Source organism: Macaca nemestrina, chromosome 9 (assembly GCF_043159975.1).
Source record: "Macaca nemestrina isolate mMacNem1 chromosome 9, mMacNem.hap1, whole genome shotgun sequence".
Taxonomy (NCBI): Eukaryota; Metazoa; Chordata; class Mammalia; order Primates; family Cercopithecidae; genus Macaca; species Macaca nemestrina.
Genome location: NC_092133.1, coordinates 88963170 through 88982023, shown reverse-complemented (window position 1 = coordinate 88982023; position 18854 = coordinate 88963170). Strand labels below are relative to the sequence as shown.

Here is an 18854-nt window from a genome sequence, read left to right as displayed (position 1 = left end):
GATAATAACAAGTGCTGGTGAAGAAGTGGTGAAACTGGAACCCATATACAGTGCCAGTGAGTAAGTAAAATGGCACAGTCACTTTTGAAAAGAGAAATGAGAGAGTATAAAGCAAATGAGTAATTATGTGATTCTCTAATTTCATCATCTTCTGATTCAACCAAGGAATAATTCTCCAATGGAAGAATGAGTAAGATGTAGTCCTGAATGTGAACTGGAAATATCTGTATGGACTCTCCTGGTTCGGGTCACTGAGAAGGCCTAGAAGTAATGACCAACTCATGGCAGTAAGCATTCCTATGCCTAGGCTGTCATGTTGAAATACCATTTTGTACTAAAAGAAATCAGGACTTCTTATGGGTGATTCCAAGTGCTCTCTCATATCACAGAGCAAGAATTGATCCAGAACGACTACGATTGTAACACAAGGACTCAGGAGCTGGTGTGCACAGACGCTCACAGGCCACAGGTGGGATAAAGAGGAGCTTCAATAACGGATAACAGGTGCAGGAGCACAAGGCACATCAACTACATTTATATCCATGACATCACAGTGATACTCACAAACAAGTATCCTTTGGAGAATCACTCCAAAAACTGATTAAAAAATCAAGCATGGGCCGGGCGCAGTGGCTCACTCCTGTAATCCCAGCACTTTGGGAGACCAAGGCAGGTGGATCACAAAGTCAGGAGTTTGAGACCAGCCTGACCAACATAGTGAAATGCCATCTCTACTAAATATAAAAAAAAAAATTAGCCAGGCATGGTGGCGGGAGCCTGTAGTGCCAGCTACTTGGGAGGCTGAGGCAGAAGAATGGCATGAACCTGGGAGGCAGAGCTTGCAGTGAGCCAAGATCGTGTCACTGCACTCCAGCCTGGGTGACAGAGCGAAACTCCGTCTCAAAAAAAAAAAAATCAAGCATTTACCCTACATACATGGAAGTGAATAACCAAATAGTAGAAGAGGAAAAGTTTCTCTTTAAAGTATTACAGCTAATACATAAAGAGAAATGATTGAATAGAACATCACCACTCTACGTTCTTAAGAAATTGATGGTTCTAGGCATTGAGCACCAACAACTGATAACATCTAACATCATTAAAAGGACACAACCAGTCTTTATGCGCCTCCTAATGAGAAAACACCACCACTTAGGAAGCAGTTTTGCTGAAAAATAAAAATCAAATTTAAATCCTGTCCAACCGCTAGATGTTTTGTCTACAGGGTAACTACAAATACGTGGCTATTTAAATTAATCTTAACAAAGATTAAATAAAATTTAAAATTTAGTTCTCCAGTCTCATTAGCCACATTTAAAGAGCTTAGTAGCCACAAGTAGCCACAACCCACAGCTCAGATATACATTCCGCTCATCACAGAAGTTCTATTAGTATTGCTCAGTACCCACTCACAGGAAATACAGGAGGGCCTGTGAAACTGCAGAGGGATGCAAAGCAATCCACAAAGTCCAGAATACAAGAAACTCTACAGACCAAAGACTTGGTTTATTAAATAAAATGTAACCAAAAAAAGAAATGGGAAGGAAAGACTGTTCACTAAAAATGTTAAAAGACTGAAAATCAGTAAGGAAAATCAGGTAAAAGTAAACTGTGATGCTTATACAAGCATGGAGGAAGAAACCAGGAAGAAAAGGAAAGCATCACCTTAAGAGGCTGGACCACACCTCCTTCTACAGCAAGGAAGGGGACTGTGGTTGGTGTCACAATTGAGCAGCAAAGCTTGATTTCCCAGCCTGAGTGTTGAGTACAGGGGTATTCACCTTCTGGCAACCCATTAAGCTAAACAATCGTTTTTATGTGGTTTTCTACATCTGTATTAAATTTCACCATAAAGAATGGTTAAATAAAATCTCATAAAGTGCACTAAGTGTTATCTGGCGAATTACAATAGGCAGTATGATAGCAATTGGGCCTCTGTGAGAAGTGACATCTAAGCCAAACTGAATTGACAAAAAAGAAGGCAGCCTTTGGAAGATCAGAATATTCCAGAAGGGAATACAGAGAAAGGGGCTGGCGTGATGGTTCACTCCTGTAATCCCAGCACTCTGGGAGGTTCCAAGGCAGGAAGATCACGCGAACCCAGAGTTCGAAAGTAGCTCAACATGGTGAAACATTATCTCTACAAAAAATGCAAAAATTAATCAGGCCTGGTGGCTCATGCCTATAGTCCCAGCTACTCTGGAGGCTGAGATGGGAAGATCTCTTGAGCCCAGGAGGCTGCGGCTGCATTGAGTCACTTGTGCATTGAGTATAGGCTTGTGCCACTACACTCCAGCCTGGGCTGCCGAACAAGACCATATCTCAAAAAGAGAGAGAGAGAAAGAGAAGAGGTCTCAGAGGAGGGTGAGCTGTGGTGAGTTTGAGTACTGAATGAATTCCAGTGTGATTACAAAGTGGTGAGCTGCAGGAAGAACATTTACAGGTATCACAGATTTCTCTATGCTTACAAACAGCAGGAACTATAAATGTTAACTCAAGGGTGCTACGTATATCCTAGTGATAAGACAAAAAATACATCTGATGTATAAAAACCTATGTGTGATGCTTCAAAATAAAGATGCACACTACTGTCCACACTGGAAGCTGAACCTGTCCTCCGTGGGCCACGTACATGGTCTAACTAAACTCAGAACATGTTACTGTTTAGGATGCATGAAGTGCCCACTGCAATATCTGGAAGAATGACCTGTAATCCTGTAAAAATGAGAAGCCAACAACAGGTAAGCAATATTGACATCAGATAATCTTATTCTAGAACAATTCTCTAATTCTCTAATAAATCAAATGTACTACCCAGCCTTACCTCCTCTAAATCCCAGTCATGGGGGGCCTCCACAAGAAATCTAGAACAGTCCAAAGAGTCAGCCTTATGCTTACACTCTCTGTCAGGCTGGTTTACACGAAACAACCCTCCAAGCTCTTCTCGGGTATCACCATCTTCTTCTTCATTATCTTCTGCCACTAAAGAGGACACCATGGTAGAAAAGTGAGAACAAAAACTACAGCCCTAGAAGACCCATCGTTTTTAACCAGTTAGGCCATGAGTCTTTGAACTCAGGAACTGAAGGCCTCTGTCTGTGATGGGTATGGCAATAGCCACATATGAGTTAGGCATTGAGAGGGCAGGGCAGTCACAGGTTAAGAGAGCCAGGAAGCTATTGCTGTACATGTGTGGGGCTCCTGCGCTCCTGCACAGCAGCAGCTAAGAGGCTGAGAAGGAGTGAGAATATTGGCGGTGGAGGGAGGGAAGGGACATTTAAAGGCTGAGCTTTAGATTACTAAAGAAGAGCGCTAAAGAATGTTGAGCCTCTCATCACTAAGAGTACCTAGACAAAACCTGAATGAAAACAGTATACAACAATCTTCCCAATTCACTGGGCTGAGCCCAAAAGTCTCACCATGTGGCCTTGATCTCCCCATGCAGTAACCAGGGAGTACAATGTAAAGTTCATCACTATATATTTATTTTTGCATTAATTCTACCAGAAAGAATATATAGGTAAGTTTAGTAAAGCATAAAATCAGAGGACAAGGGCAAAAGGGAGAACAAAATGTGTTATACAGTGTTCTAATTCTCAGAAAGCAAAAAAGTAAATATTTTTATGGGCAGAAATGTTTTTTTGGCACTAATCTACAAAAAAATTCTCATGAAGGACTTTTAAATAGGGAACATAACATAATGCAATGGACAGCATTTGCATCAAGTTTTACAGCAAACCCATTAAGTCTACTTTATAAGACCAATGTGTAGTCCTCATAAGCTGATGATTAGAGACATCCGTCAAACATGAAATGTGATGGGCAGCAATTATGGATGTCAACAATACCAGCCCAATCCTCCAACCAATTCCCTCATCTAAATAATCAGAGAAACTAAAACATTTCCAGCTCTGAACCAGAATTCTTTACCTGTCCCATAAATAAGCTTTCGGAGGTTTGGAGCTGCTTGCTGCTGCCTCAGAAAGGCCTCAGCTGCCTTTCTGGAAAGGTCTTCCTTCCACTTGAGGGCACCTGAAACGACCAAAGCCAACCTCCAGTTAGGCTTGTTTACATGCCTCCCCTCCCTCAAGATCCATCCACAATGCAGCATTTCAACAGTTAACAAAATCACAGAATCAACAGACCCCCAAATGGAGACATTCCATTGGGTACCATTTCGAGAGCCAAGTTGATAGCAGCAACCAACTAAATTTAAGTTTACCTGAGGTTTCTTTGGAATCATTATTTTCTTCCTTGTAATCTTCTTCCTCTTTGAGTAAATCTTCTATATCACTGGTCTCATCAATTAAGTTCCTTGGCCCCAGTTTCTGACCACTGCTCACTTGAGAAGGCTTTGAAAGCTTTTTTCTAATAGCCTCTTCATTTTCTGAGTCCTCTTCCTCTGCACCAAGTGAGGAGCTTTCTTCAGATTCATCTTCAGATGCAAACGCCTCTTCAGCTGTGCAATGCCCAGAATCGGAAGTGGGGAGAGCTGCTTTCTTCATCAGCAAAGACTTCTCCAGATTCACATGGTCACTCTGGCGATTAGCTGGCGACAGCCCTGCTTTACTACCTTCTCCAACAGCCTTTGATCCTGAAATGCCCCCCTCTCCTGCAGTGCAGTCCTCTTCTTCACTGCTTTCATCAGCTTCCTCTGCTTCCCCTTCTTCCGCTGAGCTCCTCTCAAGGTCATCGTCACTGTCAGCAAACGCTGGCAAATCCATTTCACTGTCTTCTTCCAACTCTTCAAGTTTCCGTCGTTTGACGCCCTTACCAGCCATATACTGATCAGTCATCTCAGCATTTTCCTCCTCTTCTGCTTCCTCATCACTAGAGCCGTTTTCCAACTCGTCATCTTCGGATATTTCATCATTTTCTTCATCATCACTATCTCCAGATTCATCTTCATCTCCAAAAATGGCTTTCCGACGCATTCGCCCAGTTTTTAAGTCCATTTGTTTTTCCTCCTTTGGCATCAACAGCCTGTATTACCAAGGAAATACAAAATAATTCAATTTGTACATTAATCAGCTAATCTACAAATAGCAATACAGTCAATGAAAAATACAAAGAAACAGAAAATGTCAAGGAATTGTTTAAGATGACATAGCATAGGGAAAAAATGATCTGATAAACATTGGAAGAATTAATAAGCAAACTCGGACATGGTTCCCTAACACCACACTTCAAAAAAACTTAGAGAGAGAATAAAGGAATAACCCTTAAAAAACAAAAATCTAATTTTAGAAAAAAATTGCTCAAAAGGGAAGTTAGTGTTTTGTAGATTTTTTTGAAAGTTGATTAATTTCTAAGCTAAAAATACATGATCCTTAAGAGAAATGGCTGAGTCCAGGCCCAAGGCAGAAAGAGGGCAAAATGAGCCTGGATCCTCTTGTTCTGTCAGAAAGTAAGACATGCTCAAAGACTAACAGAGACAGTTGAAAGGACACAGGAGACAGGCTGAAGGCTCCTGCGGCCAAATCTGGGACAGCATAGGCATCAGGAAGAATAATGATAGTGATGGAAAATAACCCATGGAACAAAATGCAAGTGCATTAGTCAGCAGTGATACGGAAATAAAGGGGAGAAGTGAAAGCACTTTGTTAAAAATGCCAGCTAACAAATGTAGGAGGAATGACAGAGGAAGAACATCCATTTTAAGTCACCAGTTTCATATCTGATAGAGAAGAATCATCAGGAGGCTAAAATCACAGTATAAAACTGTATGAAGCCATTTAATGTAGCAAGATATATAAAATTATGAAAACATAAATTTGAAAAAACTGAAAATCACACCAAAAGAGATGGATAAGTTAGAATATAGCAATAATAGGCCAGGCATAGTGCCTCACATCTGTAATCCCAGGACTTTGGGAGGCTAAGGCAGGAGGATTGCTTGAGCCCAGGAGTTCAAGACCAGCCTGGGAAACACAGTGAGACCTAATCTCTAGAAAAAAAAAAAAATTAGCTGGGAGTGGTGGCGCACTCCTGTAGTCCCAGCTACTTGGGGGGCTGAAGCGGGAGGACCACTTGAGCCTGGGAGGTCAAGGCTGAAGTGAGCCCAGATCATACCACTGCACTCTAGCCTGGGAGACAAAGCAAGATCTTGTCACACACACAAAAAAGAATACACCAATAATAACAAAATGGTGACTACATAAAGACTGTATAGAAAAAGGAAATGCTCAGAATATAGAAATAAAATTACATATTTTAACTGTAACTATAGTAGAATAGAGTATTCTTGTAGATAAAGATGACTAGAAGGATATACAAAAATGAAAATCGCTAGTAACTTCATTATAAAGGAGTGATCTTTCAGCAAACACTTCGTATCTGTCAGGCATTCTGCTAGGTAGTTTATGCACATTGTAACAAATTACAAACTAGATAATCTCAAATTTTTCAGCTAAATTTTACTGGGAGTCATAAATCAATCCAACAAAACCAATGTTTTGCAAACATCGACTATGTATAAAGGTATACAAATTCCCAACCCAGACTGAAAAATAATTCACATAAGCCATACATCCATGGAAACCTACCCACGGGAGATAATACAGCATAATCTAAATAAAACTTTCAGAGACAAGGCATGTGGCTTCTGGACAGCCACAAACTCCTTGACTCTGCTCTAGTGTTTTGGCCACCAAAAGAAAGCCAAGTGGCCTCACGTCTCTTAAAAAACAAAAGGCAACCTATGGAAGATGGCGTGGTATTTGAGGAATATTTGGGGTCTGTTGAAAAATGCATCCTGTATTTTATTTCAAGAAAAGACTCCCTTGTAATGTCAGGTAAGTGAAGAGCCCTCAGAGACATGCACACACAAAGAAAAACAAAACAACATAGAATGAATCCCACCAAAATGTGTTATGATGGCTGAATTATGGGTGATATGATCTTCTGTAATACATCTTTTTATTAAAAATAGAAAAAAAGCAGACTTACCCTTGATTATCTATATCTTCTGACCCAAGTGGCTTGGAATCAGAAAACAGTGTCACTCGACTTGAAGCCATCTTGGCATCAATGGTGGAGTGGGTAGAGATGAGACTCTGGACCAGCTCATGGGTGGGCCCCACCTCGTCCTGTCAAGACAACCAAGAAAGAGCATGTGAGAAAAGCACAAAGATCCTGGAGAGACACTGGTTTCATTCAGTTTCTCAAAATTATCTTAGACACATTTCCTAAGAACCTTTCTTAATGCCTCAAAAAGCAGAAAAGAAAATCCTTACAACAAAGCTTGAAATGGATCCCCATCTCCATTAAACTTTTCCAAAGTTCAGGGAGTATGTAACCTGATAACCTAAACACCTAGCTAGAAAAACCTCAGCTCCAATGCTACAACAATGCTAGCTTTTCTAACATTTTAAAATAACCCTAATTTTAACCCAATAAAATTCCACTTCAGAACTAAGAAATAAATATTTGAAATCCACTTTAAAATACAGAATGAGGAGACCATTGTGAATGAGAAAAAGACCAATGAGAGCTGGCAAGCACACTGATTTTGTAGAAACGGGGATGGGCCATGCAGGCACCATATGGCAGCAGGGCCCGCGCTGGGGCCATGGATCAAGGAGGAATGGAGGACAGGACTCTTCTGCTTGGTACAATGAAAAAAAAGTATTTTTTTTATTCTATATATTTACAATATGCATTTGGGCCTTTATTATAAGTACAAGAGAAAAATCTTCAATAAATAAAAGCTGACTACATTATTTTTTGTGATTAAAAAATAGACTCGGAAAGAATAATGAGAGTTCAGAGAAATGACGCCCATCTCACCGATACCTGAAAACCGTGGCTGCCACCAAGGTCAACATAGACAGCGTCTTTGTCATACAGCACACCCCCAACTCCAGAAAGAGGCGCATAAACCAGCTTCTCCTTCTCATTTAAACAGCGCTTCTTTTGTTGTTCAGGAAGAGCACAAGGGTCTGGGAGGAAACTGATGTCACTCACAGCAAAATCTCCTACCCCTGGAAGACAGGATCCAAAAGCAAGCTTCAGCTGACAAGAAGTCAGAAGTATCTACTGTTGACTGGGGGGTTAAAAACGAGCCATAGTCCAAGGGCTTAACCCATGACACTAAAGAAGGGCATTGTGCCACACTGGAACAGTGGCCCTCTAGCTACAAGACAAGAGGCAGAGAAGAGGGGATTTGATAACACCTTTGCAGGCCTACACACATCTGGGTTACTTTAAAAACCTCCAGCGAGGCCATTTTCCCTTGTTTGGTCATTTTTCAGTTTTCCTGAGAAATGAAGTCATCCCAAGAATCCTATGTGTAATTCTAGTATGTTCTACAACAAGAGAATACCTGGCATGTGAATTTGGCTTTTATTTTTCAAGTGTGCTCCTCTTAAATAACCATAAAGCGACACCTTCCGGTCACATTTGATGTTTGTTCGGATATCCTCTGGGTTTGTCAAATCTTCCATCCTAGAAAAATAAACTCAATCATGCAGCAGAAATGAATGCCAAAGTTCCTATACCTCCTTTCAGGTGTCAATGACTCATCACACTATTGTCCACTAAGCACATCATTTAGAAAACTAGAAAATGCAGAAATAAAGAAGCACCATTCCCCATCCACCAGAGGAAAAGGGGCAGGCACACAACTGTGTCTCTAGGCTGAAAGTGACATTTTCATTCCAGAAGACACCAGACAGGGAGATGATGTCCACCTGGGGTCAGGGAAAAGTGAAGAACATATTCAGAAAATCCCTTGCTGGAAGAGAGTGAGCCTGTGCTTTGGGATTTTTACTGTGGCTTGGATTCTAGCAGGTGGAAAAAGGGTATCCCAGGCTGAGAAAAACCACAGCACAAAGAAGAGCACAAAGGAAGGAAACTGAAGGCACACACGAAGGACTCAAGCACCCGGGCACGAAGGCAGCATCACTCAAAACTGAGGCTGAACATAGGATGGGGCCACATTCTGTAGCCTTAAATGCTTCCAAGTCCTCCCATTTTCCTAAACATCTCATAATTAATTTACTCCCAAAGGCACAGAATCTTTGAGCAATGATATAAGTAGACATTTTCCATCAACTACACTTCTATCCCCACTATTCAAACAGGCACAAAATAAATCCTATCACTGTTCTTTTTCTAGCCTTTTTAGCTTTGAAATAAATGGCCCAAGAAGAAAAAATTTACAATCACTTTTTACCTGTCTGCCAGGACATAAGGGTGAGAAGTTTGCCATGTGAGAGGCCTAAACTTCATAACTGTAATAAAACGGCCCAGATTGTGGATTTCTTGGTTTTGATATTCTCCATGCACCATTCCAGAAAGGTAGAACAGCTTGGCACCCTAAACATTAGAGCAAAATTAAAAATTAAATTTCAATTAAATTCTCATCAATACTGCAACAAAATAAAAGTTCTAAACAAGAAGCAATCCTAAGAAGGGAGACTTCCAGCAAAGCCACTGTCCTGAGGCTTCCAGGGCCTTGCTGGCTTCTTTCAGGACTTATTAGAACCCCACAGAGGCAGACTGCTCTGCAGTTGAGCCGGGGCATCCATCTAAGTATGGTGAGGAGAGGGAGGTGAGGCGTCTGAGCACAGAAATGGTTCTGTGGCCGATGGACCAGAACAGTATAGAAAGGAAGGGGCAGTGCCTGGTCCTGTAACTAGGAGAAATTTCTGATGTACTCTATTATATAAAGTCCCGACCCCAAAACAGCTAGACACTGCCTGGCGCAGCAGGTACAGAGACAAATGAGATACACCAAGAAGCCCAGAACAAGCACTCTCTTGAGGGAAACCTTCCAGAAGACTGAACACACACACAAAGGAATTCAGCAGGCCAGAGACTGAACACACACACAAAGGAATTCAGCAGGCCAGAGACTGTGAACACACACACACAAAAGAATTCAGCAGGCCAGAGGTTGAACACACACACAAAGGAATTCAGCAGGCCATAGAGTGTGAACACACACACACAAAGGAATTCAGGAGGCCAGGGACTGTGAACATACACAAACGGAATTCAGGAGGCGAATCCTAGAGAGATGTTTAGTAATGTCTCTTCAGTATTTTTACTTACTTATTTTTTTGAGACAAGAGTCTCACTCTGTCACCCAGGCTGAAGTGCAGTGGCGTGATCTCAGCTCACTGCACCCTCTGCCTCCTAGGTTCAAGCAATTCTCACTTCTCAGCCTCCTGAGTAGCCGGGATTACGGGCACGCACCACCACACCCGGTTAATTTTTGCATTTTTAGTACAGATGGGGCTTGGTCATGTTGCCCTGAGCTCAAAACTCTAGGCTCAAGTGATCCGACCGCCTCTGCCTTGCAAAGTGCTGGGATTACAAGTGTTAGCCACTGCGCCCGGCCTCTTCAGTCTATTTTAAAAGGATTATACTGCTAGTATCCAACAATCATTTCTCCTCTTACCGGGTAAACTTCTGTCCAGAACCTGTGTTTTAATCGCTTCTTTGTCTTCTTCAGTTGCTTATTATGCTTGAAGGAGTCGAGGTGGGTGAGAACTCCCATAATTTTAGGAAAGCCATGTACTTGACAGATGTTTAGAAACTCAAATGTTTCCATTTCAAACCCAAAGCTGGCATCTATAAGCATCAGTACCTACAAACAGAACACATCATTTTTCAAAGAAACGACCAAAACAGACCACCTACACTAGGGGTTGGCAACTGGCCACGGGCAAAATCCCGCCCATCACCTGTGTTTGTAACTAAAGTTTTATTGGAACATAGCCACATTAATTCATTTACATTTTGTCTATGGCTGCCTGTGCACTACAACTGCAGAGCTAAGTAGCTGTAAAAGATATGATCCACAAAGCCACAAATATTTACTATCTGGCCCTCAACAGAAAAGTCGCACTCTAGACTAAATCAAATAACTACATAGGCATCACCCAGACAGAGAAACCACCACCCTCTGACTTGCTCTAAAAGCCAACCATAAGACGATGTCCACTAGGATGCAAACTTTCATTATAAGAATTTTAATGTATGAGAAGTAACTCAGAAAAGGTTGGGTCTCACCTGGCCCTTACCTAAGAAATTCTAATTTAAAGAAATCAAGTTTTCTGTAAGGTATTTTTAAGCCAAATAACAGGTCTCTGACATCCAAAGAATGGGAAGAAAGTGATAATCAATGAAATATATTAAATATGTACAGAAAACCAATCTCTTCTTTCAATCTCCTCATAGAAAAAAAAAATCTGTTTTTTGCTGAGAAGTACGCAGTGGAAACCTCTATCTTATATATTAATTTGGATAACTCAATTGTTAAGAAATTTTTTTTAAATAGCTGCCATTTTAGAATTAGGTCAAAAAAACAGTAAGATTATGATGAATGGTAGTCTATAAGAAAATATAAGCAGATGAGACCAATTTTTAACTTTTAAGATGCTTCAAAGATGCAAAATAATTTCAGAATTGATTCCTGGAAACTTCTAGTTTAAGTATTAAAAACATTTCTGTTCTTATCTTTGCATAGATAACTAAAATTAACAACAAAGAAAAATGGAAACAGAAATGCCCATCTTTGATTAAACTAGGCAACACTCAAAATCCGAAACCACAGAATATATGAAGGTGGGCTTGTGAGAAAGCACAGCTGCCACTGCAGACTGAGGCAGCAAGCACAGCGTTCCAGCAACACTGGACCAGCTCAAAGGACAGGCAGAATATCCTCACACTACATTTAATGTCACAGAGTGCCAGGGGGCAAGCAGCTGGTTGTAGGGTCAGGAAGAACGGGGAACAAACAGTCCCTCAGCTGCCAGTCTTTGTCATCTAAGCCAGTGTTACTCCCCTAATCCACACACGCACGTACACACCCAAATTCATGTATTGTGTGTGCCTTGCTGTACACAGGAGGCTTTGACAACCCACAGCAGAGCAATCAACATAAGCTAGGCTAAATAAATCATGGTGCCTCCATAAAATGGAATATTATATTAAAAAGGAGGCAGAGTTACAGTACTTACTTATTATATACCTCCAAGATACATTATATGAAAAAAGCAAAGCATAGAACAGTGTGTAAAATAAGCTACCATTTGTGTTTTTAAAGGGTGGTATGCGTGTTTATATGCATCTAGAAGGATACTGCTCTGCAGGGATCTGAATGACCAGCGGTTACACCAAGGAAAAAGAAAAATGCACATTGTGCGTATCCTGCATTACAGTTAGAGTACTTTACCAAATGTGTGTGTTCCTTTTGAAAAATCTTTAAAAGATTTACGTAATAGGCATCTCTCTCAATGATGGTTAAGAGGCTGGGAAGGGGAGCAGGGATGGAGGGACAAAGAGGGAAAGGTTAACAGGTACAAAAATACAGTTAGACAGAATAAATTCTGGTGTCCAACAGCACAATAGGGTGGACTATAATTTATTATATAACTCAGAATAACTACAAGAATGAAATTGAAATGTTCCTAACACAAATAAATGATAAATGTTTGAGGTGATGGATATCCTTATTACCCTGATTTGATCATCACACATTGTATGCTTCTATCAAATACCACATGTACCCCATACATACGTATAACTATTATGTATCCATAATAATTAAAAATAAAATTAAAAACATCTCTTAATACATATGTCTTTAATATTAGAAACTTGCTACATTTTACATAAAAGAGAAACAAATGACTTCTATGAACTATTTTGATCATTTCAAGTACATAAGATTTAGTAAGCTTACACTACATTAATAACACTTATTTTTACTAATAGTAGCATTACATGTTCAAAATTTGAATGTTATTTAGTTTTCTGACATTACAATGGCACAACTTTAAAATCTGTATTACTTTTTATTTTATATTTTAGGAGTATTCCTGGGCCAAAGTATAAAATCTGTAGCTCTTTGTTACCAAACAGCTGTCTAAAAAAAACCAAGGTATCTCTCACCCCGCACTTCCTCATCAATATGGCTTACTTTTCTGCTAATTTGTTTTTATTTTTTCTAATTTAAAACATAAGTTAATAGAATACCAGAAGAGTGAACATTATCATTTCCATAAATGCAAGAGTATGTACATTTTCCATATACTGAGTACTGTCTAGATTTTTTATTGCTAAACTCTGACCACTTCTTCAGGGCAATTCATGTACTTACTTTAGCATTATCATTAAGGATGAAGGTTCTGGAACCATCAGGAACAAGGGTCCCATCTTCACACAAGTTATTTAACTGCTGGGAGGCTCTATTTCATCTTATGTAAACTACAGATAATAACTACTCACCTCAAGGGTGCATCAAGGATTTATGTAAGCTAAATTTGTAGAAAGCAGTTAGCACAGTGCCAGGAAGAGTCCAAGAAAAAATGGTACTTACTATGATATATTTGTACGTATATATGTATACATATTAATGAGCTCTTATTAGTTGTGTTCATTAAAGGTTTTCTCTATCCCGTGATTTGCTTTTAGATTTTGGAATACATTTCATTGTGCACATTCCATTTTTATTATTAATATAACAACATTTATTACCATAATTATTATCATCAATTCAATCATATCTACTGTATTACTGATGATGACTATGATTCCTTTAATAATCATAGGACTCTCTTCCTTTCATCACGGGATAAATAACCTATCACGATGCTCTAAGTCTCCATCAGCACCCCAGGCTGCCCCTGCTGACTTACCAGATCTGCTACTTTAGCCAGATCAATCATCATGTTAATATCACACCCGCATTCAATAATGGTGAGTCTGCGCTTTTTACCTATACGTGAAAAGATGAAAATTTTACTTTAAAAAGATCCTGAAAAAAACTCTAACCATCAACTCTAAGTTTCATTTTTTAACTGCATCCAGTAAAACATCATATAAGTTTACAGGAGTGTACCAGAAGTTCGTTTTTATAGGCAAAAACTGGTAAAATAAAATAAATTCCATTCTGTTTTTCTTGCTGTGTTCTAAATTTAAATAATATCAAAAGTCTACCCAGATGAATAAAAATGCTCAAACAGGGAAAATTCGGACTGCACAGGCTCCATGATAACCATGATCTTGCTGTTCAGCTGCAGGCCAAAGTCTTTACCTCTATCAAAACTTCCCGTATTCCCACTATAGCTACAAACATCCTCAAACATAATGCAACAGAATATTCATAACAATAATTATTTCTAAATTAAGGTAAAAAGAAAATGGTCAAGAAAATATGGGCTGGGTGCAGTGGGAGGCCAAGGCAGGCAGATCCCTTGAGCCCAGGAGTTTTGAGACCAGCCTGAGCCACATGGGGAAACCCCATCTCTACAAAAAAAAAAAAAAAAAAAAAAAAAAAAAAAAAAAAGGGAAAAAAAAAGAAAACTTAGCCAGGCGTGGTGGCATACACTACTCAGGAGGCTAAGGTAGGAGGATTGCTTAAACTTGGGAGGTTGAGGCTGCAGTGAGTTGTAACCACACCGCTGCACTCCAGCCTGTGCCACAGAGTAAGACTCTGTCTCAAAAAAGGGAAAAGAAAATATAGATGCTCCAAAGATAAAGAAAAGCCTCAATCCAACTATACTATTGCAATAACAAGAGATTTCAGACTGCACATTCCCATTCTACCACTGGAAGTTTGTTTCATTTTCCCTCAAACTTGGAAAGGTCACCATCTCCCAAAGCAGACAATTCTCATAGGAAAAAGAGAAAACTCGCACTTCCACCAGAATGTGGCTTCATAAGGCAAACGTGCACATTTTCAATGTGAACATTATCACATGTTATCTCCGGGAACTTACCCTTTTCTGAAGCTATAGCCAACTTAGTAAAAGTATAAGACAGGTAACATGATATGACAATATTTAACATGTTCCGCTCAAGAAAACAACAAATGCATGCATGTCCCTCAGATGACAACAGCCACGCCAACTCTGTGTCTGCTGCGGCATCTCCTACCTGACACAATTGTCACAGGGCCTCTGATCTCGGTCAGCTTCTGCCGGGTGAAGTTCCGAATGAGGCATTGTATCAAAGTGCTCTTTCCAACTTTTGGAGGCCCCATCACCACTACCACTATTGGTGGGGGCTCCAGTGGAGTTCGATCAACCACTGGAATATGATGCTTTTTTGTCTTCAAATCCTGAGTCCTATTCATTAAAAATAAATAAATAAATAAATAGTAAACTCACTTTCAAAATAGAGTAAAAGGTATCAACTTCATAAGTAAACTTTTTTAGTACATTTATATATATGAGTACTTTAGCACATTTTATTGAGAGGACAACAGACAATATATAATTAACTTGTCCGTTATTAACTTGTTAACTTCTGGCCCCATCCAAATAACTGCTGTTCAATAAAGATGTAACAATACGACTTCAATAGCATAGAGAGCTGAAAATTAAACACTCCTTAAATCTGACTGTTTTAAGAGTGATTTTAATAGTTTTTAAAAAAACCAAAAGGTAAATACCGAGGCAGTGCATCGTAACAGAGCAGAGGCTCTGGAGTTAAATTTGGCTCTCCTACTTACTGGTTACATGATTGGAGGTAACTTGTTCTCTTGACCTCAGTTTTCTTACCCATAAAATGAGGGCAAGAATGATTCCTACTCTGGTAAGGCTGCTGGAAGCATTTAGTTGAATAATGTTTAAAGTATACCGCTAGGCATATCACAAGGGCACACTAAATAAAGCTATGTTAGTATTAAATATTGTAATTTTTGTATTTTATATTACAACTATGTAAAACATACCTAGGGGGAAAAAAGCACACTTATCACCATAGAAACAGTTTAAAATTTAGGAACAAACAAATTCTATAAATTCTTGCATCTTGGGCAATAAACACCAACCAGTGTGCAGATGCTGGAGGCAAGGCAGCTTCTATGGGAAAGCTTCTCACGTTTTAGTGAAAGCCACACACCACGCATCTCCATGTCCTTTGGAGCTGGACTAGACTCATGAATCCAAATGTCACCTGTGAGAGGCTCCTACTATTTAAAAAGAATCAATGGAAGAACGACCAGACTGTACCCTAACATACCTGTGAAAGGATCGAGCCATCCGCACAGCAGACTGAACTGCAAAAGCTTTGGGATTTCTCTTCCGGGCATCTTCTTCGTCTCCTAGCTGGAGATCCTGCAGATGCCGCTTCTTTTTCTTTGCAGCTTTGGGCCCACTGTTTTTCTTTCTGTGTTTCTTCTGGTCTTTAGTCTCCATTGTAGCTATTTACCAATAACAAGTAACTCTAACCTACAAGGAAGAAGGTTGGGGTAACGAGGTGGGAGAAGCATTTTACAATCCAGGCAATACCCAGGGAAAAACAGTAAATTTCATTTATTTCTTTATGAAGAGATGATGTATTTATTTACTGAACAAGGGTAGAAATTGCTTAACCATTGCCAATTTCATTTCTCTCTGTTATGCTATAAATTAGATGAGTTACCTCTCCTAAAGTTACATTTTATTGCTGTTACTTTTTATTCATCTTAAGTGTCAACATCAGCAGTATCTATTTCTGCAAGGATAGAAATATTCTATATCTGTACTTTTCAGCCATTTAGCCATCAGCCACATGTGGTTACTTAACAATATACTTAGGGAAACTGAAAAAATGAATTTTTAATTAATTTCATTCTAACTCTAAAGTCACATGTGGCTACCACACCGGACAGCTCAGACCTAAGTATCAACTGGAGTAAAGAAGTGGTTTCCCAACTTAAACTAAAACTTACATTTTAATAAAAAATGTAAAACGTTTTTATGAACTTCCAATATGATCGCAGTATTACTTTTAGTACCTGTTGACTCTGTAAAACTCCTAAATTACAACTTACTTATATACATTTGAGAAATAGCAATATCTTAGCACATTTTATAAAGAGTACAACAGACAATATATAATTGTCAAGTATTAACTTGTGAGATAGGACTGGTTCTAGATGACACCTGGAGACCCCATGAACTTACAGAGACCCTTCCAGTGATTTCTGAGTTACCTGGGAATCTGTGGCTAATAAATTGGTAATCACTAAATTAGTGAGTTTTTTTTAGGAAATGGGGCTTCATAAAATCTGACAGCTTGATTTAAAAAAAAAGGGGGGGGGAGCAGGATACTATTTCATTCAATTAAGGTACTGTATTCATTCAGTTTAATAAATATTTGTCTGTCTATGATGTGCTAGGCACTGTGCCAGTAAATGGATACAGCTATGGTCTGACTTGCAGAGGAAATCCAAACTAGTATCTTCCGTGCCATGCAATAAGGGCGACATTGGAAGGCTGCACAGGGTGCTACTGGAGCACGGAGGTGAGTCAGAGGCTTCCCACAGACACACACACCAGCGGAAACAGAAAGTCTTTATATATCACCATAATGTCAAGAACACTGGCCGGGAGTTAGAAGAGCTAGGCGCTAGGAACGCTTTGAAACTGAAGAGCTGTGTGATTTCAATGATTATGTTTCTTCTCTGCTATATTTTAGTTCGGAACTTGTACTAATGTTTCTCTCCCTGTCCTTTTTTGGTGGGAAAAGCACAATTTCGGGTCAACAGATCCGGCTCAGGTCTAAGTCGCCTGCCGAGACCACGTCGCCAGGAAACTACGTCTCCCAGCCACCTTCCCTCCCTGTCCGGGCTCTCTGCAGGGATTCATCCGGTCACTCTCCCAACTACCACAGGACACCTCCGGCAGATAAGAAATATGCCGCTCCTCGGGAGCAAAGATGACCCGGAGGACCGGGGAAGGACCTTCCCACGCGCACGACTCGCGATCCTCCCAGTGCCCCAGAATCAGGGACCCCCCCGCCGCCTACCCCAGCCCGCTGTACTGAACCTGCTGGCAACTGCGACTCCTCAGTTCAGCATGGACACCGCCGGAAACGGAAATTCACCGTCGCGCCGACTCGCCGGAGGGAAACAAGAAGGCAGAAAAAAGAGACCCGCGTGGGGACGGCTTTCCGGGCCTGAAGAAAGACTGCTGAAAAGCTGAGTGCGGACGCAGGCGCAGTCCACGCAGTGCGTTTCACCGGGTCCGGGTACTTACCGAACGCGCTCCACCCCGCCCTCGGAATCCGCGGCCTCAACTTCCGCGGTAGGACTCTGGAGCAGCGAGCACCGCACTCGCCCAAGTCCTGGCCGAAGGCCAGGGCGGCTCTGCGGCCTGGCGCCGGTTAGTTAGTGTGGTGCAAAAGCCGGAAGGAGACACATTTGGTCTTGGCCTCCCGGCAGTCACCGTACCAGGGACGAATGGACTATCGCTCGATTTGGAGTCCACTTCCTCCTCTTTAAAGATGACAGATGAGGGGGATCTCGCGTTCTGGGGTGCCCTAAAAGCCCTCTTTTGGCAGGGCGCGGGGTCTTACGCCTGTAATCCCTACACTTTGGGAGGCCGAGGCGGGAGGATCGCTTGAGCCCAGGAGTTCAAGACAAGCCTGGGCAACATAGGGAGACTAACTCTCTCTTTCTAAAAAAAGAAAAAAAAAAAAAAAAAGCCGCGTTGTGCCGGGCGCCTGTGGTGCTTGTGGTCCCAGTTACTCTGGAGGCTGAGGTGGGAGGATCGCTTGATCCCAGGAGGTGGAGTTTACAGTGAGCTGAGATGAGCCACTGCACTCCAGCCTGGGCGACAGAGCAAGACACTGTCTCTAAGAAAAATAAATAAAATAAGGCCCTCTTTTGCCAGGACCAACAAACCCTGAGGGCAGGGACAAACTGACCAAGCCCAAACTGCCTCGCCTTCCCTGCTCCCAGGAAAGGGCTTTCCCTGCTCCCAGGAAAGGGCTTTCCCTGAGGGAATAGAGCATCTTGCCATTTTTTTCCTGCACAGCTTTGCCTTCCCAGGGATCCGCCCATTGCCACCTGAGGAAATGCCTTGGAGTCCATCTAATCCCCAGCCCAGCTATTTGGGATGCCTACAGAGCGT

The 18854-nt window shown here is 40.9% G+C and overlaps 1 protein-coding gene across 3 annotated transcripts in view; it reads right to left on the bottom strand.

The window, feature by feature from the left end:
• LOC112427542 (BMS1 ribosome biogenesis factor) overlaps positions 1-17889 on the bottom strand; it is a 53242-nt gene extending 35353 nt beyond the window's left edge. Inside the window, exons 1-12 of one of the 3 annotated variants that reach the window (XM_071070050.1) lie at positions 17769-17889; positions 15979-16187; positions 14890-15080; positions 13650-13729; positions 10406-10594; positions 9176-9318; positions 8324-8445; positions 7795-7982; positions 6949-7088; positions 4223-4983; positions 3931-4032; positions 2825-2982 (exon numbers count right to left, since the gene is read on the bottom strand). In XM_071070050.1, coding sequence (XP_070926151.1) covers positions 2825-2982; positions 3931-4032; positions 4223-4983; positions 6949-7088; positions 7795-7982; positions 8324-8445; positions 9176-9318; positions 10406-10594; positions 13650-13729; positions 14890-15080; positions 15979-16154 — 2250 coding nt within the window. In that variant the 5' untranslated portion in view covers positions 16155-16187; positions 17769-17889. Of the gene's footprint in view, positions 1-2824; positions 2983-3930; positions 4033-4222; positions 4984-6948; positions 7089-7794; positions 7983-8323; positions 8446-9175; positions 9319-10405; positions 10595-13649; positions 13730-14889; positions 15081-15978; positions 16188-17748 lie in introns of those variants that run through there. The other 2 variants (XM_071070049.1, XM_071070051.1) reach the window with 2 other exon arrangements.
• Positions 17890-18854: the final 965 nt, after the last annotated feature.